We start from the raw sequence: 25,445 nt of genomic DNA, 5'->3' as shown, positions 1-25,445 counted from the left end.
AAGTGTCTGAACTGGAACATAGCAAGACAGCCAGCCCTGGTCAGAAATAGCCTCTCCTCTCCTCCGCTCCCCCTCTCCTCTGCTTCCCGCATCTCTGCTTCCCCCATCTCTGTTCCTCCCTTCTCTTTCCGGCCCTCTCAACAGCAATGTCATGAATAAGGACCTCGCCTTCATTTAGCATCTCTCTCTCTTTCCCCCTCTCTCTCTATTTACTATTCTTTCTCTCTCAAATACAATAGTTCCCTAATTTCCTCCCTCCCTCCCTCCCTCCCTCCCTCCCTCCCTCCCTCCCTCCCTCCCTCCCTCCCTCTGTAGCTCAGCCTGTCTTAAGAGATTCTGTGTTGACTGTTCTGGCACGGTGTGATTCTGCATGATGGCACAACAGGGGGGGCTGCAGATGAAGCAGATCACATCTCCCCTGACTGAACATCCAGTACAGAGCACAGAGCAGGGCAGAATATAGAGCATTGTCCCTTTAAAGGACAATTCCACTCAAAAACAATATTTTGGTATTTGTTTCATTAGTTAACTGTTGATACAGTCTCAAAGAACAGGGCAGAATAGAGCACTGTCCCTTTAAGTTCATGGCCAAATAGGGCACTGTCCCTTTAAGTGCAGGGCCAAATAGGGCCCTGTAAGTACAGGACAGAATAGAGCATTGTCTCTTTAAGTGGGGGATGAATGATGGCACCAAAGTAGGCTATGGCATGGACATAACTTTTGTAGCTACTCTAAACGAGTCCAAACCAATCAGCTGGTCTCAGCAGGCCTGGTACAACCTTCTCTTTCTAGGCTGAGATCCTGTAGGTTAAGGAAAGAGCCCAATCTGCCAATAACCACCAGAAGTACTTAACTTTCCCCCATAGAAATAGAATTAGAACACTATCATTATACAGTTGAAGTCGGAAGTTTACATACACTTAGGTTGGAGTCATTAAAACTCATTTTTCAACCACTCCACAAATTTCTTGTTAACAAACTATAGTTTTGGCAAGCCGGTTAGGACATCTACTTTGTGCATGACACAAGTGATTTTTCCAACAATTGTTTACAGACAGATTATTTCACTTATAATTCACTGTATCTCAATTCCAGTGGGTCAGAAGTTTACATACACTAAGTTGACTGTGCCTTTAAACAGCTTGGAAAATTCCAGAAAATGATGTCATGGCTTTAGAAGCTTCTGATAGGCTAATTGACATCATTTGAGTCAATTGGAGGTGTACCTGTGGATGTAATTCAAGGCCTACCTTCAAACTCAGTGCCTCTTTGCTTGACATCATGGGAAAATCAAAATAAATCAGCCAAGACCTCCGTATCATATACGGAAAATAGATTGTTAACCTCCACAAGTCTGGTTCATCCTTGGTAGCAATTTCCAAATGCCTGAAGGTACCAAGTTCATCGGTACAAACAATAGTACGCAAGTATAAACACCATGGGACCACGCAGCCGTCATACCGCTCAGGAAGGGGACACGTTCTGTCTCAAGGAGATGAACGTACTTTGGTGCGAAAAGTGCAAATCAATCCCAGAACAACAGCAGAGGACCTTGTGAAGATACTGGAGCAAACAGGTACAAAAGTATCTATATCCACAGTAAAACGAGTCCTATATCGACATAACCTGAAAGGCCGCTCAACACGGAAGAAGCCACTGCAACAAAACCGTCAGAAAAAAGCCAGACTACGGTTTGCAACTGCACATGGGGACAAAGATCATACTTTTGGAGAAATGTCCTCTGGTCTGATGAAACAAAATAGAACTGTTTGGCCATAATAACCATTGTTATGTTTGGAGGAAAAAGGGGGACGCTTGCAAGCCGAAGAACACCATCCCAACCGTGAAGCATGGGGGTGGCAACATCATTTTGTGGGGGTGCTTTGCTGCAGGAGGGAGTGGTGCACTTCACAAAATAGATGGCATCATGAGAAGGGAAAATGATGTGGATATATTGAAGCTACATCTCAAGACATCAGTCAGGAAGTTAAAGCTTGGTCTCAAATGGGTCTTCCAAATGGACAATTACCCCAAGCATACTTCCAAAGTTGTGGAAAAATGGCTTAAGGACAACCAAGTCAAGGTATTGGAGTGGCCATCACAAAGCCCTGACCTCAATCCCATAGAACATTTGTGGGCAGAACTGAAATAGTGTGCGAGCAAGGATGCCTACAAACCTGACTCAGTTACACCAGCTCTGTCAGGAGGAATGGGCCAAAATTGACCAAATGTATTGTCGGAAGCTTATGGAAGGCTACCCGAAACGTTTGACCCAAGTTAAACAATTTAAAGGCAACGCTACCAAATACTAATTGAGTGTGTGTATACTTCTGACCCACTGGGAATGTGATGAAAGAAGTAAAACTGAAATAAATAATTCTCTCTACTATTATTCTGACATTTCACATTCTTAAAATAAAGTGGTGATCCTAACTGACCTAAGTCGGAATTTTTACTAGAATTAAATGTCAGTAATTGTGAAAAACTGAGTTCAAATATATTTGGCTATGGTGTATGTAAACTTCCAACTTCAGCTGTATATATCTATGCTTGTCCTCATGTGGTTCACTCCCTCTACAAGACAGACTTTCCATGTCTGCCTTGTTGTGCCTGCTGTGTGTGAGAGCCCTGCAGTCTCCTGTCTCACCTGCCTCTCTATCAAGGCACTTACTGTGCCTGCCGGGGAAAGCTTTCAATCTATCACTTAACTTAGCTACGCTTCAGCCAGACAGCTCTCTCTCTCTCTCTCTCTCTAACTCTCGCCATGCTCTCTTTCTCCAGGCTCTCTCTCTCCAGGCTCTCCCTCTCTCTCTCTCTCTCTCTCAAAGCTCGTGGCATGCTTAAGGGACAGAACAGAAGCCCAGAAAGTTTAGGGAAATGCTAAGACATGTAGCTATGCACTGTGGCAGGCAGGCAGCGTGCTCTATATAACCAGCCCTGATCTGAAGCGAGACACGCTAGATGAGATGAGCTTCACAGAGTGAGTAGTCTTCTTATGTCTCCTGGTCAGTTTGGAGTAGAGAGTAGTAGACCAGATGTGCCTGGGCTGCAGGTGGCGGTGTGTGTATAGATGTGTGTGTATGTGGGTGCATGTGTGTGCGTATGTGGAAAGATAGCTCATTGTATTCCTTGACATAATGGAACATTCTGATGCAATGATTTGAAACATATTTTGATACAGTTTCAGTGCACAGAATGTATGGTGTAGTGCAGGCGCCAGCTGGGGTCTCACACTGCTTGTCGTGTGTTTGTGCCCTGCACCTGGAGCCTGCCCACCAACCTGCAATAGGAGTTCACCCTCGGGCATCCAGCCATCCACCAATCCCGTTGTCTTGCTGTTGTCATGGTTACCACCGTTGGCCTTCAAACCCTTGCAAGCGTGGGTCTTCAGGGCAACTATAGAGTGAAAGAGAAACAGGGAGAGAGAGATGAAGAGAGAGAGAGAGAGAGAGAGAGAGAGAGAGAGAGAGAGAGAGAGAGAGAGAGAGAGAGAGAGAGAAAGAGAGAGAGAGGGCTTAAGTCTTTGAAATAATGTTTACAGAGATCTGCTGTGAATGTCAGAGTGCTTTATAACACACAGGCATGACAGGTCCCTAGCTCATTAACAATTCATTAAACACCAACAAATGCCATCCACCACCACAAATATGAAACCAATCATATGCCATTGATAATCAATACTTTAAACAGTTTAAAGGGGGCTTTAAAGGCTGATGTGGGTTCTGCCAGCGTTCCAGGTTTTCCCAGCAGGCATTGCGGGGTGCTTTCTTTAGCCTAGTCTAGCGCATGCTGCTGTCTATTCTAGCTCTCTGTAGCTGTGCTAATGGCTCATGTCTGCTCTGACTGAGCCCATGTTAGTTTTAAGTACTACTGATGTGTTTGCAAACATTCATTATGAGAGGAGGATGATCCAGTGAGGCAGACAACATTGGCCTGGACAGAAGGAGGAGAAGACCATGGGGGGGATAGGGGGAGGATATTTTTTTATTTTTTAACTAGGCAAGTCAGTTAAGAACAAATTCTTATTTTCAATGACGGCCTAGGAACAGTGGGCAGAACGACAGATTTCTACCTTGTCGGCTTTGGGATTCGATCTTGCAACCTTGGAGGGGATAGGGGAAGGAGAAGACCATGGATGGGATAGGGGGAGGCGAAGACCATGGAGGGGATAGGGGGAGGAGAAGACCATGGAGGGGATGGGGGGAGGAGAAGACCATGGAGGGGATAGGGGGAGGAGAAGACCATGGAGGGGATAGGGGGAGGAGAAGACCATGGATGGGAAAGGGGGAGGAGAAGACCATGGAGGGGATAGGGGGGAGGAGAAGACCATGGAGGGGATAGGGGGAGGAGAAGACCATGGATGGGATAGGGGGAGGAGAAGACCATGGAGGGGATGGGGGGAGGAGAAGACCATGGATGGGATAGGGGGAGGCGAAGACCATGGAGGGGATAGGGGGAGGAGAAGACCATGGAGGGGATAGGGGGAGGAGAAGACCATGGATGGGATAGGGGGAGGCGAAGACCATGGAGGGGATAGGGGGAGGCGAAGACCATGGAGGGGATAGGGGGGAGGCGAAGACCATGGAGGGGATAGGGGGAGGAGAAGACCATGGAGGGGATAGGGGGAGGCGAAGACCATGGAGGGGATGGGGGGAGGAGAAGACCATGGAGGGGATAGGGGGAGGAGAAGACCATGGAGGGGATAGGGGGGAGGAGAAGACCATGGAGGGGATAGGGGGAGGCGAAGACCATGGAGGGGATGGGGGGAGGAGAAGACCATGGATGGGAAAGGGGGAGGCGAAGACCATGGAGGGGATAGGGGGAGGAGAAGACCATGGATGGGATAGGGGGAGGCGAAGACCATGGAGGGGATAGGGGGGAGGAGAAGACCATGGAGGGGATAGGGGGAGGCGAAGACCATGGAGGGGATAGGGGGAGGCGAAGACCATGGAGGGGATAGGGGGAGGCGAAGACCATGGAGGGGATAGGGGGAGGCGAAGACCATGGAGGGGATAGGGGGAGGAGAAGACCATGGAGGGGATAGGGGGAGGCGAAGACCATGGAGGGGATAGGGGGAGAAAGAGAAGGAGGAGATGTGGGAATGAAAAGAGCTAAAGCCTTACAATAACACACTGAGATAAAGTATTCTGAATTATTAGTATTCTGAATATGCTTTAAAAAATAGAGAGAGAGAGAGAGTAAGAAAGAGAGAGAGAAAGAGAGAACGAGAGAGAGACAGAGAGAGAAAATACAAGAATGAGGGAGTGAGAGAGGGAAAGAAAAAACAGAGTAAGAGAGAGAGAAAGCAAAGAGAGAGAGTGAAAGAGAGAAAAGTGAAGGACAGACAGGACAGGTTTTTTTTCACTTGTGTGAGACGTGGAAAAGGCATTAGTGTTGTACAGTGAGAGATAAAGGTCACCAACAGGTGTGACATCTCTACAGCACCTCTAAAGCTGGAGCATCACTCTGGAGCCTCACTCTGTCCAGTGTGTGTGTGTGTGTGTGTGTATGCGTGCGTGTGTGTGTATGCGTGCGTGTGTGTGTGTGCGTGTGTGTGTGAGTGTGTGCGTGTATGCCCATCACTCTGGAGCCTCAGTCTGCCCTCACCGGAGAACTAACTAGGAGTACTCTACCCACAGTACCCCCTCCGCATCCCACATGGTCCACAGTCTGGATCACAGGCTCAAACCAGTGGGGAGGTAGCTGGCCCTACAATATGGATATACCGTTAAACACCACACACACACATATAGCTCTAAGAAACACATATTAGAAATGTAAATGAACGTGTCATATTGGATGTAGGCTACTGCTCAACTGTAGAAAATGAAGTTTGAGTTGTAACACCCAAACACAGAGAGGAGAGGGATTAGACTCTAGAGTCTTTCAGCATGACCCCTGACCCCTATACAACTCACTGACCCCTGAGCAGTGTGTGGACATGATGCTCTAAATGACCAACACACAGGTCTATAGTGATCTGGAGTAGGACTGAATTGAGGGGGCTGGGGGGTGAGGCTAGAGGGGAAATAGAGGGGTCACAAGGTGAACCCACCCACCATCCTAGGACTCAGTTGTGGGGGTTAAGTCTATCGCCATCAGGTCAATGTGCTGGGGGTCAGACCCAGACTCAGACCCAGACTCAGACCCATATTCAGACCCAGACACAAACTCAGACTCAAACTCAGACCCAGACTCAGACTCAGATTCAGACCCAGACTCATAATCAGACCCAGACACAGATTCATACTGACACATTAAACCCTTCTGCTTGGCAATGATATAAACTCATCTACTGGGAAGTATCAGTGAAGGAATACAAATCAGCGTTCCTTTTCCGTTTGGTGAAGATAATGAAGTTAAACTTGATAGAAAAAAGTTTCAGCTCTGTTTAATCCGTTAAAATTAAAAAAAGGCACTCTAACACAGTTTAATTACAGTTTTTCTCAATTGCTAAAACACTAAAACCCATTGGCTGAACAAAGTTCTCAGTTGCCTGGACTCATTTAGCTAATTATGCAGTCTGTTGTCAATATCTTAAACCATTTCACGTGGTAAAACACAATTTGCAGATCTCACTTAGACTTTTCAGCAAAACACTAAACACATTCTCATTCTCAAAACCCATTCTGCACTCTAATGCACATGTCATCCATACTGGTAAACACAAGTGGCAACAATCAAATACAAATAGAGAACACATGTCATTGATTGAACACAACCACTCAAAATTGATTTAACCTGTTTCAAATGATGTGACACAACCAATATAAGCCAGTTCAGAGAGCAAACAGGTTGTTGAAGGTGGGAAGGAGAAAGTCTGAGAATGGATAGAAGAAACAATGTGAGAGGACGAGGACGAATGCGAGGTGGGCGACGAGGAGGAAGAGGAGGAGGTGGGCGACGAGGAGGAGGAGGGCAAGAAAGAGGAAGAGGAGGACGAAGAGGAAGAGGAAGACAAAGAGTGGAAATATCTGATGGAATTTGAGCAACAGTTATAGACCATGTTCTTGTCCATGGACTGACAATGAGGGAAGCAGGACGTAGAGTGCAACCCAATTTGAGCCGATTTTCTGTGTCCACCATAGTAAGGACATTCAGAGAAGAGAACAGGTACAGTATACTACTGTATTTTTGTAATTGCAAATTTACTGTAGTACACTATATGCAGCTGTTTCAATAGACATTTGTAAAGTTAATCACGGTATGTATTGTACTGCATGAATATGTTTTGTAACTGCACAACTACTTTTTGTAGAATTGCAAGGCTGCCACATGCAGGTGGAAGGACAGCTATATTCAATCGGGAGCAAGAGGCCGTTATAGTTGGCATGGTCCTTCAAGATAATGCAATTACGACTCAGAGAAATCCAGGAACGAGTGATACAAGACAACACACACTTCCATGGAATCGACAGTGTGAGCATTTCCACAATTGACCGTGTCCTCCATCGTAACAGGATGCGAATGAAACAAGTATACAGAGTACCTTTTCAGCGCAACTCACCAAGGGTGAAAGAACTGCGAGGTCAGTATGTGCAAGTAAGTGTACATTCAGAAACATTTACTGTAATCCAGATTGTCTACAGTACTAACACATACTATGTGAATGACATTACTCTTCAGTACATACAATGTATGTGAATCAGGAGTGCATACAGTAGGCCTAATTGTACTCTACAGTATAGCACTGTCTCTGTACGACTTACAAAATGCTACATACAGTATATTGTATTTCTACACAGACAATATTTGACTTGGAATCCTTGGACAGACCCCATGAGTTCATCTTTGTCGATGAAGCAGGCTTCAATCTAACAAAGAGGAGAAGGAGAGGCCGAAACATGATTGGACAGCGGGCCATTGTTGAAGTCCCTGGTCAACGTGGTGGCAATGTCACAATCTGTGCTGCAATCAGCAACCATGGTGTTCTACATCACCATGTTACACTCGGGCCATATAACACCCAGCACCTTCTAACATTTATTGCCAATCTAAGAGATATTTTATTTGAGCAGCAGGTTCAAGAGCAGCAGGGTCAAGAGCTAAATGAGAATCCCATTCCCACCTATGTGATAGTGTGGGACAATGTCAGTTTCCACCGAGCTGCTCAGGTAAGGGAATGGTTTAACATCAATGGGCAGTTTATGAACTTGTACCTCCCTCCATACTCGCCTTTCCTGAATCCGATTGAGGAGTTTTTCTCCTCTTGGAGATGGAAAGTGTATGATAGACAACCCTACACTAGAGTAAATCTGCTGCAAGCCATGGATTTAGCCTGTGGTGATATAGGTGAGGAATCATGTCAGGGCTGGATACGGCACACAAGAGGCTTCTTCCCCCGTTGCCTCAGGAGGGACAATATTGCTTGTGATGTCGACAAAGTGCTCTGGCCTGAACCAGCCCAAAGACAAGAAGAAGCACATTGATCACATGTTTACTCCTTTGATTTTTGTCCCTTTTAGTATTGTATACTGTAGTACAATGCATTGTAGGCTGTATACTGTACAATGGACAAATTGTATGGCCCTGAACATTGTGCTTTCCATTTATTAACAGTACTGACTGCTCAATAGATTTTGACTGGTTGCAGGTTCATATCAACAAAGAACAAGAATTACAGTATCACAGAGACAAAGGACAAGTTTGTGAGATGCAGGGTACAGTACTGTAAAAATAGGGGTACAAGGAGGAGGAAGAACAAAAAATAAAATTGCAAAGAGCAAAGCAGAGTAGTAATTTTTGATCAATTTTGAGCTACTATGATAGAACATGTTGTTTTCGTTCATCAAAAGACAATGATGGAAAAATATGAATATTTTTTTAGATTAAAAATGTACTTCTCCCTGAGAATTGTATGTTTTGAACAATGTGTTTTCTATTTTTTGGTGTATTGTTTACTGACTGCTTGAGAGTGTATATCATTTTGATCACTTTGTTTATGATTTGAGAGCAGTGTTTGATTTTGAACACAGGTAAAGCTGTTTTGAGGCGAATGTTTCATTTTGCGAGAAGAGTCAGAGGTTATGTAAACAGTGCCTGAAGATGAGGTTTAGTGTTTAATGTTTTCAGGAAATCGAGTAAGGTTTCAGAATTGTGTTTTAGCAATTGAGAAAAACTGTAACATCAATGGGCAGTTTATGAACTTGTACCTCCCACCATACTCGCCTTTCCTGAATCCGATTGAGGAGTTTTTCTCCTCTTGGAGATGGAAAGTGTATGATAGACAACCCTACACCAGAGTAAATCTGCTGCAAGTCATGGATTTAGCCTGTGGTGATATAGGTGAGGAATCATGTCAGGGCTGGATACGGCACACAAGAGGCTTCTTCCCCCGTTGCCTCAGGAGGGACAATATTGCTTGTGATGTCGACAAAGTGCTCTGGCCTGAACCAGCCCAAAGACAAGAAGAAGCACATTGATCACATGTTTACTCCTTTGATTTTTGTCCCTTTTAGTATTGTATACTGTAGTACTGTGCATTGTAGGCTGTATACTGTACAATGGACAAATTGTATGGCCCTGAACATTGTGCTTTCCATTTATTAACAGTACTGACTGCTCAATAGATTTTGACTGGTTGCAGGTTCATATCAACAAAGAACAAGAATTACAGTATCACAGAGACAAAGGACAAGTTTGTGAGATGCAGGGTACAGTAATGTAAAAATAGGGGTACAAGGAGGAGGAAGAACAAAAAACAAAATTGCAAAGAGCAAAGCAGAGTAGTAATTTCTCATCAATTTTGAGCTACTATGATAGAACATGTTTTCGTTCATCAAAAGACAATGACGGAAAAATATGAATATTTTTTTTAGATTAAAAATGTACTTCTCCCTGCGATATTGTATGTTTTGAACAATGTGTTTTCTATTTTTCAGTGTATTGTTTACTGACTGCTTGAGAGTGTATATCATTTTGATCACTTTGTTTATGATATGAGAGCAGTGTTTGATTTTGAACACAGGTAAAACTGTTTTGAGGCGAATGTTTCATTTTGCGAGAGGAGTCAGAGGTTATGTAAATAGTGCTTGAAGATGAGGTTTTGTGTTTAATGTTTTCAGGAAATGGAGCAAGGTTTCAGAAATTGTATTTTAGCAATTGAGAAAAACTGTAATACATGACCAAACAATGTTCCCTTGCTCCTCAATGAGAAAGATTTGACTATGTTTTGACGGAGACAAATGGAGAAGTTTAAATGTTAAAAGCCAAGGGGAAGCACTGGAAAGAGATTGAAGGCTTTCTGCCTCGTCTACATCTGTCTGTTCCTTCAAAGGCATTGTGGAAGTTCTGTGGCCTCTTTCCCATGGCTTTAGCTGGATTCCACCAGCGACAGGGCTAAAAGGCCAGGCGGCCAGCACGTAACCCAATGGTACTTCTCAGGACCCCAACACAGTCTCTGTGACTGGAAGGCAAAACAGAGATACTAATCGTTTCACCTTGCATGCAGAGATCCCCTGAAGCTCATTGTCCAAACGAGTAATAAAGATTTGAAATGATATAAACTCTCAAAGCATTCCACGTACAGTATAAAAGGGGTTGGGAAATGCAGGTTCACCGTGACTAGAGACAACAGAAATACTAGACTTAACCTTTTACTTAGTGATTCCTTATTGTAAAGACGAGTGAAAATGAGTTGAAGTGATATGAACTGTATATTGTAGCCTCTCTGATCACAGATAGCACTTTACAGACGGTTTAAAAAAAAAACACTAAACTGCAAATGAACAAGCACATCTGTAAAGTGGACAACAGATAACGGCTTCAAAGACAAAATGCTGATATTGATGTGAGGTTGGTGTTTACACACAATATCACCAATGACCCTCATAGCATTCCCTGTTTAAAAGGGGATTGGGAAATTCTTCTCTATTAGGGACAGAACAAGCTAAATGACATACTACAGTACACTACAGTACAGTACACTACACTACAATGCAGTACGGTGCACTGCAGCGCACTACGGTACATTATACTACTGTACATTACAGTACCGTACAGTACAGTACACTACACTACATAGGGTCTAGCGCCTGTCTGTCTGTCAGCTTGGGGTTAAAAACACGCTACCTTCTCTCTCACACACCCAACGTTGCTCTCACGAACACGGATCTGTGTCTCATTTCCACAATGAAGCAGTAGAGCAGTAGTGTGTCAGTCTGCCTTCCTCGCTCTCTTCCTCTTCCTCTCTCTCCCTCTCCTGTCAACAAGGAAGAGTATTCCCAGTTAGCAGGGCTGTTCCCTTAGCTGCCTGAAATCTAGAGTCAGGTAGCTAGGGAAGCATGTGGAAGAGAGGCTGAACATCAATTGGGTGAAACTGGGCGGTCGGATCATCCTTACAAAACATGAATCAACACGCTGGTGCAAATAGCGCAGCGGTGGTTTTCTGAAGAAGAAGAAGAAGAGTCGGCTCCTAGTTGCTATTCTGGACAGAACAGGTCTCAGTTAGAACCCTGGCTCATGGAACTCATATCTATCCCATCTCGCCAACACAATCAACTCTTTCATTCAACGTAGAGATCAACTGGATTCTGGAATGCTCGTAATTAACCCAGCGCTTGCCAAACATTCGACATACTTAGCCCTAGAAATCAACAGCCCAGACAAGATAAAATCCACTATAACGTCAGCTATAGCTAGTGTTAGCTTGACGGCAAGCGCCATTACATCACACCTGTCTAAGTGAATGAACAGGGGAGCGATGAGCGCTTTCTCTGAGACAGAGTGCAGTGTCGTGGAACCACACAGGCTGCTGCTGCTGTTGAAGGGAGAGCCGAGAGAGGAGAGGCATGTCAGCCATCAAACATTAACACCAGGGCCTATTTGTGCGCCGCGTTACGTGTTGATGACACCACAGAAGCAGCAGATGCCTGTGACACACACACACACACACAGCGCCCGGGGCGCCTAGGAAACAGCAAGTGCTTTTGACTCCGTAGAACAAGGGGAGTGCCTGCCTGCCACCCGCTTACTGAACACACACACTCCCTGTTGGCATAATGTGGTGGCAGCCAACAAGCAATATAAACATCAGAATAAGAGCTCCTCAATTCCAGTGTACAGATGACCGACTCTATCTGGGCGGGCCACCACCGGCATTCTCTAACCTCCCTACTTCTGGCTGTGACTCTGTGGCTGAGTGCACTGGGGATAGAAGGCTACTGTACTGCATACTGTAACAGCAAACGGCATTGTACTGTTGTAAATATATGGCTGTGTGGTTGAGTGCATACCCATGCACTTTTCGTAGCTGTCTACATACCACCACAGACCAAGGCTGGCACTAAAACCGCACTCAATGAGCTGTATTCCGCCATAAGCAAACAGGAAAATGCTCATCCAGAGGCGGCGCTCCTAGTGGGCAGGGACTTTAATGCAGTTTTACCTAATTTCTATCAGCATGTTAAATGTGCAACCAGAGGGAAAATAATTGTAGACCACCTTTACTCCACACACAGAGACACGTACAAAGCTCTCCCTCGCCCTCCATTTGGCAAATCTGACCATAACTCCTGATTCCTGCTTATAAGCAAAGATTAAAGCAGGAAGCACTAGTGACTCGGTCTATAAAAAAGTGGTCAGACAAGCAGATGCTAAACTACAGGACTGTTTTGCTAGCACAGACTGGAATATGTTCCGGGATTCTTCCGATGGCTTTGAGGAGTACACTACACCAGTCACTGGCTTTATCACAAGTGCATCGAGGATGTCGTCCCCACAGTGACTGTACGTACATACTAGAGGTCGACCAATTAATCGGAATGGCCGATTAATTAGGGCCGATTTCAAGGTTTCATAACAATCGGTAATCAGCATTTTTAGACGCCGATTATGGCCGATTACATTGCACTCCACGAGGAGACTCCGTGGCAGGCTGACCACCTGTTACGTGAGTGCAGCAAGGAGCCAAGGTAAGTTGCTAGCTAGCATTAAACTTATCTTATAAAAAACAATCAATCTTAACATAATCACTAGTTAACTACACATGGTTGATGATATTACTAGTTTATCTAACTTGTCCTGCGTTGCATATAATCAATGCGGTGCCTGTTAATTAATCATCGAATCACAGCCTACTTCGCCAAACGGGGGGTGATTTAACAAGTGCATTCGCAAAAAAAAGCGTTGTCGTTGCACTAATGTGTACCTAACCATAAACATCAATGCCTTTCTTAAAATCAATACACAAGTAAAACATTTTAAACCTGCATATTTAGTTAATATTGCCTGCTAACATGAATTTATTTTAACTAGGGAAATTGTGTCACTTCTCTTGCGTTCTGTGCAAGCAGAGTCAGGGTATATGCAGCAGTTTGGGCTGCCTGGCTCTTTGCGAACTGTGTGAAGACCATTTCTTCCTAACAAAGACCGTAATAAATTTGCCAGAATTGTACATAATTATGACATAACATTGAAGGTTGTGCAATGTAACAGCAATATTTAGACTTAGGGTTGCCGCCCGTTCGATAAAATACAAACGGTTCCGTATTTCACTGAAAGAAAAAACGTTTTGTTTTCGGAATGATAGTTTCTGCATTTGACCATATTAATGACCTTAGGCTCGTATTTCTGTGTGTTTATTATATTCTAATTAAGTCTATGTGTCACGTCCTGACCAGCAGAGGGCGTAATTGTGTTAGTTTTGGTCAGGATGTGGCAGGGGGTTTGTGTGTGTTAAATGTTGTGTGGGTGATTGGACTCCCAATTGAAGGCAGGTGTGTTGAGTTGCCTTTGATTGGGAGTCCTATATAGCAGTGTGTCTTTTTCTTTGGGGTTGTGGGTAGTTGTTTTTGCACTGCGTTTAGTTAGCCTGCAAAACTGTTGCTGTCTTGTTTATTGTTTTTTCACCGTGGATGCTTTACTCTTTTTTGAATTAAACTATGAGTATCCACATTCCCGCTGCGCCTTGGTCCATTCTTGAAGACAACTGTTACACTATGATTTGATAGAGCAGTCTGACTGAGCGGTGGTAGGCAGCAGCAGGCTCGTAAGCATTCATTCAAACAGCACTTTCCTGCGTTTGCCAGCATCCCTTCGCTGTGCTTCAAGCATTGCGATGTTTATGACTTCAAGCCTATCAACTCCCGAGATTAGGCTGGAACCACTAAAGTGCCTATATGAACATCCAATAGTCAAAGGTATATGAAATACAAATGGTATAGAGAGAAATAGTCCTATAATTCCTATAATAACTACAACCTAAAACTTCTTAACTGGGAATATTGAAGACTCATTGTAACGCCCTGGCCATAGAGAGGAGTTTTTTGTTCTTTATTTTGGTTAGGCCAGGGTGTTACATTGGGTGGGCGTTCTATGTTCTTTTTCTAGGTTTTTTGTATTTCTTTGTTTTGGGCCGTGTGTGGCTCCCAATCAGGCACAGCTGTATTTCGTTGTTGTTGATTGGGAGTCACACATAAGGAGCATGTTTTTCCTTTGGGTTTTGTGGGTAATTGTTTCTGTTAGTGTTTGCACCTGACAGGACTGTTGGCTGTCAGTTTTCTTGTTTTTTGTATAGTGTTCACGTTGTTCTATTAAAACACTAATGATGAACACATCCTCCGCTGCGTATTGGTCCACCTTTTCTGACGATGACTTCTCTGTTTCATCCGACGACGAAGACAGCCGTTACAGAACTACCCACCACAACAGGATCAAGCAGCGGAGGAAATCTGGCGAGGACCGGGGAACACGGCTGGTAAGGGAGCCCGAGAGGCAGCCCCAATTAAAAAAAATTGGGGGGGCACAAGGGCAGTTTGGCGGGGCGAGGATGGAGCCCCAGGCCAGCTCCCCGTACCATTTTTGGGCAGAGACGAACTGGACAGGTCCCGTGCTTTGGGGTGATGGGTACTGTGGCGAGGCCGGGTATTTTCAGGCCGGTACGCGCAGTACCAGCGCCCCACATGTGCCAGGGGAAAGTGGGCATCCAGCCAGTAGGGGTGATGCCAGCCCTGCGCTCGAGACCGCCAGTGCGCCTCTACGGTCCAGTGTTTCCCGCTACACGCACTAGCCTTGAGGTGCGTGTCTCCAGGCTGGCACGTCCAGTACCAGCCCCACGCATCAGGCTTCTAGTGCGTCAGCCCAGCCTCGCCAGTCCAGAGCCGCCAGCCAGTCTTGAGCCGCCAGAGCCGCCAGCCAGTCTGGAGCCGCCAGCCAGTCTGGAGCCGCCAGCTAGTCTGGAGCCGCCAGAGCCGCCAGCCAGTCTGGAGCCGCCAGAGCCGCAAGCCAGTCTGGAGCCGCCAGAGCCATCAGCCAGGCCGGAGCCGCCAGGGTCATCAGCCAGTCGGGCGCAGCCGTCGCAGCCCGCCAGCCGGGCCCAGCCATCGCCGCCCGCCTGCCGGGTGCAACCAGGGTCGCCCGCCAGCCAGGCGCAACCATCACCGCCCGCCAGCCGGGCGCAACCAGGGTCGCCCGCCAGCCAGGCGCAACCATCACCGCCCGCCAGCCGGGCGCAACCAGGGTCGCCCGCCAGCCGGGCGCAACCATCACCGCCCGCCAGCCGGGCGCAGTCAGTGTCGCCCACCAGACCTTCGGCGCGGCCAGGTGTGCCACCTAAGAGGGCGACGCCAAGGGTGGAGCAGAGGCCACGTCCCGCACCTGAGCCGCCGCCGTAAGAAGGCCCACCCGGACCCTCCCCTTCAGTGTCAGGTTTTGCGGCCGGAGTCCGCACCTTGTGGGGGGGGGGGGTTTGTTCTTTATTTTGGTTAGGTGGGCGTTCTATGTTCTTTTTCTAGGTTTTTTGTATTTCTTTGTTTTGGGCCGTGTGTGGCTCCCAATCAGGCACAGCTGTAGTTTGTTGTTGTTGATTGGGAGTCACACATCAGGAGCATGTTTTTCCTTTGGGTTTTGTGGGTAATTGTTTCTGTTAGTGTTTGCACCTGACAGGACTGTTGGCTGTCAGTTTTCTTGTTTTTTGTATAGTGTTCACGTTGTTCTATTAAAACACTAATGATGAACACATCCTCCGCTGCGTACTGGTCCACCTTTTCTGACGATGACTTCTCTGTTTCATCCGACGACGAAGACAGCCGTTACACTCATGTTAAAAGGAACTACCAGCTTTCATATGTTCTCATGTTCTGAGCAAGGAACTTAAACGTAAGCATTTTTACATGGCACATATTGCACTTTTACTTTCTTCTCCAACACTGTGTTTTTGCATTATTTAAACCAAATTGAACATGTTTCATTATTTATTTGAGACTTAATTGATTTTATTTATGTATTATATTAAGTTAAAATAAAAGTGTTCATTCAGTATTGTTGTAATTGTCTTCATCACAAATATATATATAAAAATCAGCCGATTAATCGGTATCGGCCTTTTTTGGTACTCCAATAATCGGTATCGGCATTGAAAAATCATAATCAGTCGACCTCTAGTACATACCCCAACCAGAAGAAATGGATTACAGGCAACATTCGCACTGAGCTAAAGGGTAGAGCTGCCGCTTTCAAGGAGAGGGACTCTAACTGGGAAGCTTATAAGAAATCCCGCTATGCCCTCTGACGAACCATCAAACAGACAAAGTGTCAATACAGGACGAAGATCGAATCGTACTATACCGGCTCTGACTCTTGTCGGATGTGACAGGGCTTACAGACTACAAAGGGAAGCCCAGCCGAGAGCTGCCCAGTGGCACGAGCCTACCAGACGAGCTAAATAACCTCTATGCTCGCAAGTAACACTGAAACATGCATGAGAGCATCAGCTGTTTCGGACGACTGTATGATCTCGCTCTCCGTAGCCGATGTGAGTAAAACCTTTAAACAGGTCAACATTCACAAGGCCGCTAGGCCAGACGGATTACCAGGGTGTGTACTCTGAGCATGCGCTGACCAACTGGCAAGTGTCTTCACTGACATTTTCAACCTCTCCCTGTCTGAGTCTGTAATACCAACATGTTTTAAGCAGACCACCATAGTCCCTGTGCTCAAGAACACTAAGGTAACCTGCCTAAATGACTACAGACCCGCAGCAGTCACGTCTGTAGCCATGAATTTCTTTGAAAGGCTGGTCATGACTCAAATCAACACCGTTATCCCAGAAACCCGAGACCCACTCCAATTTGCATACCGCACCAACAGATCAACAGATGATGCAATCTCTATTGCACTCCACACTGCCCTTTCCACACCTGGACAAAAGTAACACCTATGTGAGAATGCTATTCATTGACTACAGCTCGGCGTTTAACACCATAGTGCCCTCAAAGCTCATCAATAAGCTAAGGACCCTGGGACTAAACACCTCCCTCTGGAACTGGATCCTGGACTTCCTGACGGGCTGCCCCCAGGTGGTAAGGGTAGGTAACAACACATCCACCACGCTGATCCTCAACATGGGGGCCCCTCAGGGGTGTGTGCTCAGTCCCATCCTGTGCTCCCTGTTTACTCATGACTGCACGGACAGGCACGACTCCAACACCATCATTAAGTTTGCAGATGACACAACAGTGGTAGGCCTGATCACCGACAACGATGAGACAGCCTATAGGGAGGAGGTCAGAGACCTGACAGTGGGGTGCAAGGACAACAACCTCTCCCTCAACGTGATCAAGACAAAGGAGACAATTGTGGATTACAAGAAAAGGAGGACCGAGCACGCCCCCATTCTCATCGATGGGGCTGTAGTGGAGCAGTTTGAGAGCTTCAAGTTCTTTGGCGTCCACATCACTAACAAACTAACATGGTCCAAGCACACCAAGACAGTCGTGAAGAGGGCACGACAAAACTTATTCCCCCTCAGGAGACTGAAAATATTTGGCATGGGTCCTCAGATCCTCAAAAGGTTTTATAGCTGCAAAATCGAGAGCATCCTGATGGGTTGCATCACTGCCTGTTATGGGAACTGCTAATCCTCCGACTGCAAGTCACTACAGAGGGTAGTGCGTACGGCCCAGTACATCACCGGGGCCAAGCTTCCTGCCATCCAGGACCTCTATAACAGGTGGTGTCAGAGTAAGTCCCTAAAAATTGTCAAAGACTACAGCCACCCTAGTCATAGACTGTTCTCTCTGCTACCGTACGGCAAGCGGTACAGGAGCGGCAAGTCTAGGTCCAAGAGGCTTCTATAAGAGTCCCTCCCCCCACGCTGCTGCTACTCTCTGTTATTATCCACTTTAATAACTCTACCTACATGTACATAATTACCTCACTTACCTCGACACCGGTTCCCCTGCACATTGACACATTGACTCTGTACTGGTAACCCCTGTATATATCCCCGCTATTGTTATTTACTGCAGCTCTTTAATTATTTGTTATTCTTATCGCTTACTTTTTTTAAAGGTTGGTTAAGGGCTTGTAAAGTAAGCATTTCACCTGTTGTATTTGGCTAATGTGACAAATAAAATGTTATTTCATTTGATTTGTGACTAAGCCTAAAGATGGTTACTGTACTAATGTAAAAAGCTACTGCGCTGTACTATTTTAAATATGGTTACTGTACTAATGTAAAAAGCTACTGTGATATACTATTTTAAATATGGTTACTGTACTAATGTAAACAGCTACTGCGCTGTACTATTTTAAAGCTCTCTGAACTACTCTACTAAACTCTGTCACAGATAGCTTTCAACCATGAACACAAATGAATCAATTTACAGTTAGCTCTCACTCTCCTTCTCTGAAACCCTTTTCTCTCCTCTACCTCTTCCTCCGCCTTCCCACAAATCGCACATCACCAATAGAGTGTGTGTGTGTGTGTGTGTGTGTGACATAAACAGTGACCCGTTAAATGTGACAGCTTGTGTTGGGGACACACATGCACCCATCCAACCCAGACCCCCCCCGATTCATGAATCATTAATGAAAATTACCCAGAAAGTGTGTGTTTCTGTTTGTCTGTGTATGTGTGTATGTGTGTGTGTGTCTGTGTGTTGAGGGGAAGCAGCTAGAGCTCACACTGGGAAAAGGGGTGGGGATAACGCACGCACACACACACAAACAGGGGAAGGAGTCAACTGCCCGCCACCACACCATGGGCCAAGAGACACCAATGGGACGTGTGAAATATGTATGTAGCTAATGGCCCAAACAAACAAGGTCAATCCCAGTTGAGGCCCCCAAATCCTCCTGCTAAACCCCATCTCTAACCGTAGGGGAGAGAACATTCAACCTAATCATAGGTTGTTAGAAGTGACGTAGATGTAAAAAAAAAAAAAAAATAGGTAGGAAAACGCTGATTTCCGTTAACGGAAAGTAAAGTAATGCTCCCTATATTTTCAAGAATTGTTTTTCTGCAAAAACTGGGTAAACGCTCTCGAAAATTCAAAAAGGTTACCTGCATTTACCCACCGCTACACCACTGGTTGTTAGTGATAGTTCAAGCCCCAAGCATAGGCCTTGACTATCTAGTTGTACATTCTGGATAAATCTAAAAGCACTACTCCAGGACTGAACGGAAATGGTACAATACTGAGATAGTTCACTCATTAGAGGACTGTTCCATTCATGTTATGCTATTTCCCTTCTCCTGTCAGTGAGATGCTAGAACTGGACATGTTAGTATATTCGTATTTCAGCCTCATTGATATCTCTGTCATGCTGTGCAGCACAATAACATTCTAAATGCTTTGAATCACGTTATATGACCCTATATTTAGCTTGGTAATGAGGAACATTATTAAGATGTGATTAAGGCCATTCTATGCTTATGACATGATGTGAACTTTTGTATAATTTCAATCAAAACATGGTAATTATACAGCTAGTATTCCATGCAACAAGGCACATGGATTTCATGAGTGGCTGAGCAGGTACAGTAGAGGAGAGAGAGAGAGAGCAATGCTGCCTGGGACACAACACTATACAACGTTACTACAACAATAATACAACGTTACAGGCTGGTCCCAGATCTGTTAGTGCTGTCTTGCCAACTGCTACGGTCACTGTCATGCCAGACTTGACCATAGGAGTTGGTTATACAGCACAAACAGATCTGGGACCAGGATACTTTAATGCTGTACTACGACACCGCACTAGAAAGTTGCTCTACAGGGCTTCCACTTCAGTCTTTGTGCTATGTTGTCATGCCAAACAAGGAGTGGCAAGGAGTGGAATGATAGCACAAACGGACTGGTACCCAGGCTACTTCCACTCTCCATTCTAGCGGGAGATCAGTGCCTCTCTGGGTGGGGAGGATCGACTTAACCCTCTACACACACCAGGGAGGCTTAGGATCAGGAAGTAGAAATAGAACAGGTGTAGCTTAGCACAACACTCACAAACTCTTATCCACCCAAACCATCCTTTATATTAGAAAACAGAACCACTAGCATAAATAAATGAATTAACCACTAGCATAAACAACATCTGACACACACACACACACACACACACACACACACACACACACACACACACACACACACACACACACACACACACACACACACACACACACACACACACACACACACACACACAGACACACACACACACCACGAGGATGATAATAACATGAACTGAAAAGCGATGTAGTGTTACGTAAGCCCTAATCTGCCTGCTCTCAGATCCCAGCAGAGCAGATGGCCTATCCTGGAAACAGTGGTGTTTGGATGCTCATAAAGGGCAATCAGGACAACACAGTGTAAATACAACATTTTACATTTACGCCATTTAGCAGACCCTCTTATCCAGAGCGACTTACAGGAGCAATTAGGGTTAAGTGCCTTACTCAATGGCACATTAACAGACTCAAACCAGTGACCTTTTGGTTACTGGCCCAACGCTCTAACGGCTAGAGTACCTGCAGCCAAATACAACTACAATACTACTTAGGCCAGGGTTCAATCGGATCATGTTTTGTCTGCTATGCGCCATTTAAAGGTAATTTCCGATTGAGCTGACATATGCAGTGTTTACCGTGAACGCGGGAACATCGCCTTTAAAAGGTGCCTAGACGACAAAGCGCATTCGGACTGAATCCCGTACTAGAACACTATTGTACCGTTACGCTCTTGTTGTCAATCCCAAACAACCACCAAGTACGCAGTCTTTATTTTTCTATGGAAAACAATACGAAGGTCACAAGTTACAAGATTATGATTTGTTTTCAAAGACTCTCAACATCTGTGTGAAGTGCTTTTGTGACTGACTGACTACCCCAGGCAATACTGAAAGCTTAAAGAGAGAGGGAGAGCTCCCAGTTGAATAACCTCCACCACACTCGACTGAATAAATCAATCAATGAATCATGATGACATTCAACTGAGAGGAAAGCGCACACATGGCTTAAAGAAATGGTCCAGAAAGAAACCTTGAAGAAGCAAGATGTCCTCAGAGACTAATAAACATGTGTGTTTGGCTTCCTGCCAGATCCCGCTGTCAGTCTGTATAAACAACACTTAAAAAAAAAACATATACCGTGAAATGCCCTTGATGCTGTCAACTTGATTAAAATTAGGATGTTTATTTTATCAAAAGATACTAGGTCTCCTGAGTGAGAAAATCTGTTATTTGTTTCTCTTTTTTCCCCCCCGGTACTTCTTTGTGATTCCGTCTTTAAAAGCACATACCTTGTTGCTAAGCATTTCCCAAAGGGATATTAAAGTATACTATTATATTCTCTTCCTCTTCAAGACTGTCTTAAAGCACTTTGTTCATCTGAGGGTGAGGACAGCTGTACAGCTACAACAGACAGCGAACATGATCACAGTACCATGGTCACAACAAGCAATGCTACTATTGTCGTATAATATGGTTTTAATCAGCTGATCCGATCAGGACAGTTGAGTAGTGCAGAACATATAACACAGTACAGTTGGAGAGGACTATGTAGCTGGCTAAGAGGACTCCTTCCTCTTCCTGGAATACCTGGGATACATTTTGATGCTGCAATGAGCTGTAAATTGGCTTACAGTGGTTTGTTGATGACTCTCATTGCCAAGGTTATCCGATCCAAGCACATAGCCATGCTGTACCGTTCAACCTCCTTGGACTCAATGAATCCCTGGCTGTCAGGGCTAGCTCCCAAATTACACCCCATAGCTGGGTAATTTATTTTGGGTGAGCCGGGGGATTTCAGCCCCCCATGCTTAGCAACTCAACACCATGAGTCTCTCTTCCTGATGTCGGTAACAGAAGGAAGCGGATTCTGAAATGGTAAGACAGAGCTGAGGACATGCTAAGTTAGAACTGCTTTTCTAACCTACATGGAAGTACAGTTTGTAACACTAGCCTTAAGTGTACATGTTCATACTGTAATACAAGAACACATACAGTTGAAGTCGGAAGTTTACATACACTTAGGTTGGAGTCATTAAAACTCGTTTTTCAACCACTCCACAAATTTCTTGTTAACAAACTATAGTTTTGGCAAGTCGGTTAGGACATCTACTTTGGGCATGACAGAAGTAATTTTTCCAACAATTGTTTACAGACAGATTATTTCACCAGAAAATGATGTCATGGCTTTAGAAGCTTCTGATAAACAAATTGTCATAATTTGAGTCAATTGGAGGTTTAACTGTGGATGTATTTCTAGGCCTACATTCAAACTCAGTGCCTCTTTGCTTGACATCATGGGAAAATCAAAAGAAATCAGCCAAGACCTCCATATCAGATTTTTTTGTTGTTGACCTCCACAAGTCTGGTTCACCTTGGGAGCAATTTCCAACCACCTGAAGGTACCATGTTCATCTGTACAAACAATAGTAAGCAAGTATAAACACCATGGGGCCACGCAGCCGTCATACCGCTCAGGAAGGAGACGCGTTCTGTCTCCTAGAGATGAACGTACTTTGGTGCGAAAAGTACAAATCAATCCCAGAACAACAGCAAAGGACCTTGTGAAGATGCTGGAGGAAACAGGTACAAAAGTATCTATATCTACAGTAAAATGAGTCCTATATTGACATAACCTGAAAGGCCGCTCAGCAAGGAAGAAGCCACTGCTCCAAAACCGCCATAAAAAAGCCAGACTACGGTTTGCAACTGCACATGGGGACAAAGATCGCACTTTTTGGAGAAATGTCCTCTGGTCTGATGAAACAAAAATAGAACTGTTTGGCTATAATGACCATCGTTCTATTTGGGGGAAAAAGGGGGACGCTTGCAAGCTGAAGAACGCCATCCCAACCGTGAAGCACAGGGGTGGCAGCATCATGTTGTGGGGGTGCTTTGCTGCAGGAGGGACTGGTGCACTTCACAAAATAGATGGCATCACGAGGAAGGACAATTATGTGGATATATTGAAGCAACATCTCAAGACATCAGTCAGGAAGTTAAAGCTTGGTCGCAAATGGGTCTTCCAAATGGACAATGACCCCAAGGATACTTCCAAAGTTGTGGCAAAATGGCTTAAGGACAACAAAGTCAAGGTATTGGAGTGGCCATCACAAAGCCCTGACCTCAATCCTATAGAATATTTGTGGGCAGAACTGAAAAAGCGTGTGCGAGCAGGGAGGCCTACAAACCTGACTCAGTTACACCAGCTCTGTCAGGAGGAATGGGCCAACATTCACCCAACTTATTATGGGAAGCTTGTGGAAGACTACCCAAAACGTTTGACCCAAGTTAAACAATTTAAAGGCAATGCTACCAAATACTAATTGAATGTATGTAAACTTCTGACCCACTGTGAATGTGATGAAAGAAATAAAAGTTGAAATAAATCATTCTCTCTACTATTATTCTGACATTTAACATTCTTAAAACAAAGTGGTGATCCTAACTGACCTAAGACAGGGAATTTTTACTCGGATTAAATGTCAGGAATTGTGATAAACTGAGTTTAAATGTATTTGGCTAAGGTGTATGTAAACTTCCCACTTCAACTGTAGCTGTGTTTTCTTATGTGTAAAATGTCACTACGTAGAGTAAGGGAATAGCAGCTCTGAATCCAGCTGAGCCAAACCTCTGCGCTGTCCACCACTCGTCATCAACAACACTTCCTCTTTAACAACAAAACACTTCCAAGAACTGATGCATCGGCAATTCCAGTTCCACTAGGAGTGTCTGACGCTGGATGATGTAGCCTACAGGGCAACAACACACACGCACGCACACATGCACACCCACACGCACACAAACTGCATGGAGGCCCTGATCCTGTTTGATGTTGCCTACAGGGCGCCAATACTGTAGCTAGCCAACTGGCAGCACTGACATGGGTTCTCACTGTTTCATGGGGTGGCAGAGAGGGGAGTGCACACACACACACACACACACACACACACACACACACACACACACACACACACACACACACACACACACACACACACACACACACACACACACACGCGCGCGCCTTTGGGTGGCCACAGGGGGCAGGGCAGGCACAGTTGGGGTGGCTCTGCTGGGAGAGAGAGAGAGAGGCCCTGGCACTAACCGGACTAATTTATGGATCTCCTGTTTGTCTGCTGGTTTCATTACACACTAATTACAAAAGACAAACATCAATATGCCTCTTGATTAAATAAAGCTGTTTATGCTCTGTAACCGCCCGTAGCAGTGACTCCCAACAATGTACAGCATACCACCGTTCTGCCTATGTATCAATTTCAGTCAACTCCATAAGCTCTATAGGCCTACAGTATACCATGTGGGTTCGGGTTACACCAAACGATAGTTAAAAAGCAGAAGAAATGAAATATTGATCATGTGGAGAACGCGTGAAATGTTTCTGGGAGTAAACACAGTAAACAGAAAAAAAGGGTCTGATAAACACACAGTGAAAGTGACAGGGATGAGGCGGGAAATAGTCACATAAACGAGTCCATCACTGGGGCCGTGTTCCCAACCATACTGGACATCTACTCAAAGCGTTGTCTGAGGAAGACCCGCAACATTATCAGGGACCCCAGCCACGGACTGTTCACTCCTGTACTGCCTGGCAGACGGGATTGGAGCATCGGGTCTAGGACAAGCCATCAGACTGCTAAACATCTGGGACTGACCATTTGTACTGACTCTGCTCACCTTAGCACACATGCACTCACTCACACAGCCTCACATATGCACAACACATATATACACACACACACACACACACACACACACACACACACACACACACACACACACACACACACACACACACACACACGCACAAACACACACACCAAGATGTATGTTATTTGGCCCTACTACATGTTTGCCAGAAGCAGTTATCTGTCAATGTAAACATTGACATGACCAATAAGGCCCAGGTAGTAGTGGATGTAGTGTGGATTTGTACAGCCTTCGCTCTCCTTCCCAGCGCTTTGCTAATACAAGCCCAGACACACACACACACACACACACACACACACACACACACACACACACACACACACACACACACACACACACACACACACACACACATTCATGTTACACACACATCATGACTGCTGCTATTAACCTATTTAATCCCATTAGTAGTGACAATAGTGACCGTAAAAAACGTTTCCAGTTTTAAGGCTCTAAAAATTTTACTGAATGATATTTCAATGCATTTC

At 45.1% G+C, this 25,445-nt stretch overlaps 1 protein-coding gene across 1 annotated transcript in view; it reads right to left on the bottom strand.

The window, feature by feature from the left end:
• Nucleotides 1-25,445, bottom strand: part of ahr1 (aryl hydrocarbon receptor 1 alpha) — a gene marked incomplete at its 5' end in the record, with an annotated part of 94,160 nt that overhangs the window by 48,156 nt on the left and 20,559 nt on the right. The window contains 1 exon segment of the mRNA NM_001123686.1: nucleotides 3,281-3,396. Within this exon segment, the coding sequence (NP_001117158.1) occupies nucleotides 3,281-3,396 (116 nt within the window).

This window comes from Salmo salar, chromosome ssa16 (assembly GCF_905237065.1).
Source record: "Salmo salar chromosome ssa16, Ssal_v3.1, whole genome shotgun sequence".
Classification (NCBI taxonomy): Eukaryota; Metazoa; Chordata; class Actinopteri; order Salmoniformes; family Salmonidae; genus Salmo; species Salmo salar.
This window is presented reverse-complemented; position numbering and strand designations above follow the sequence as displayed.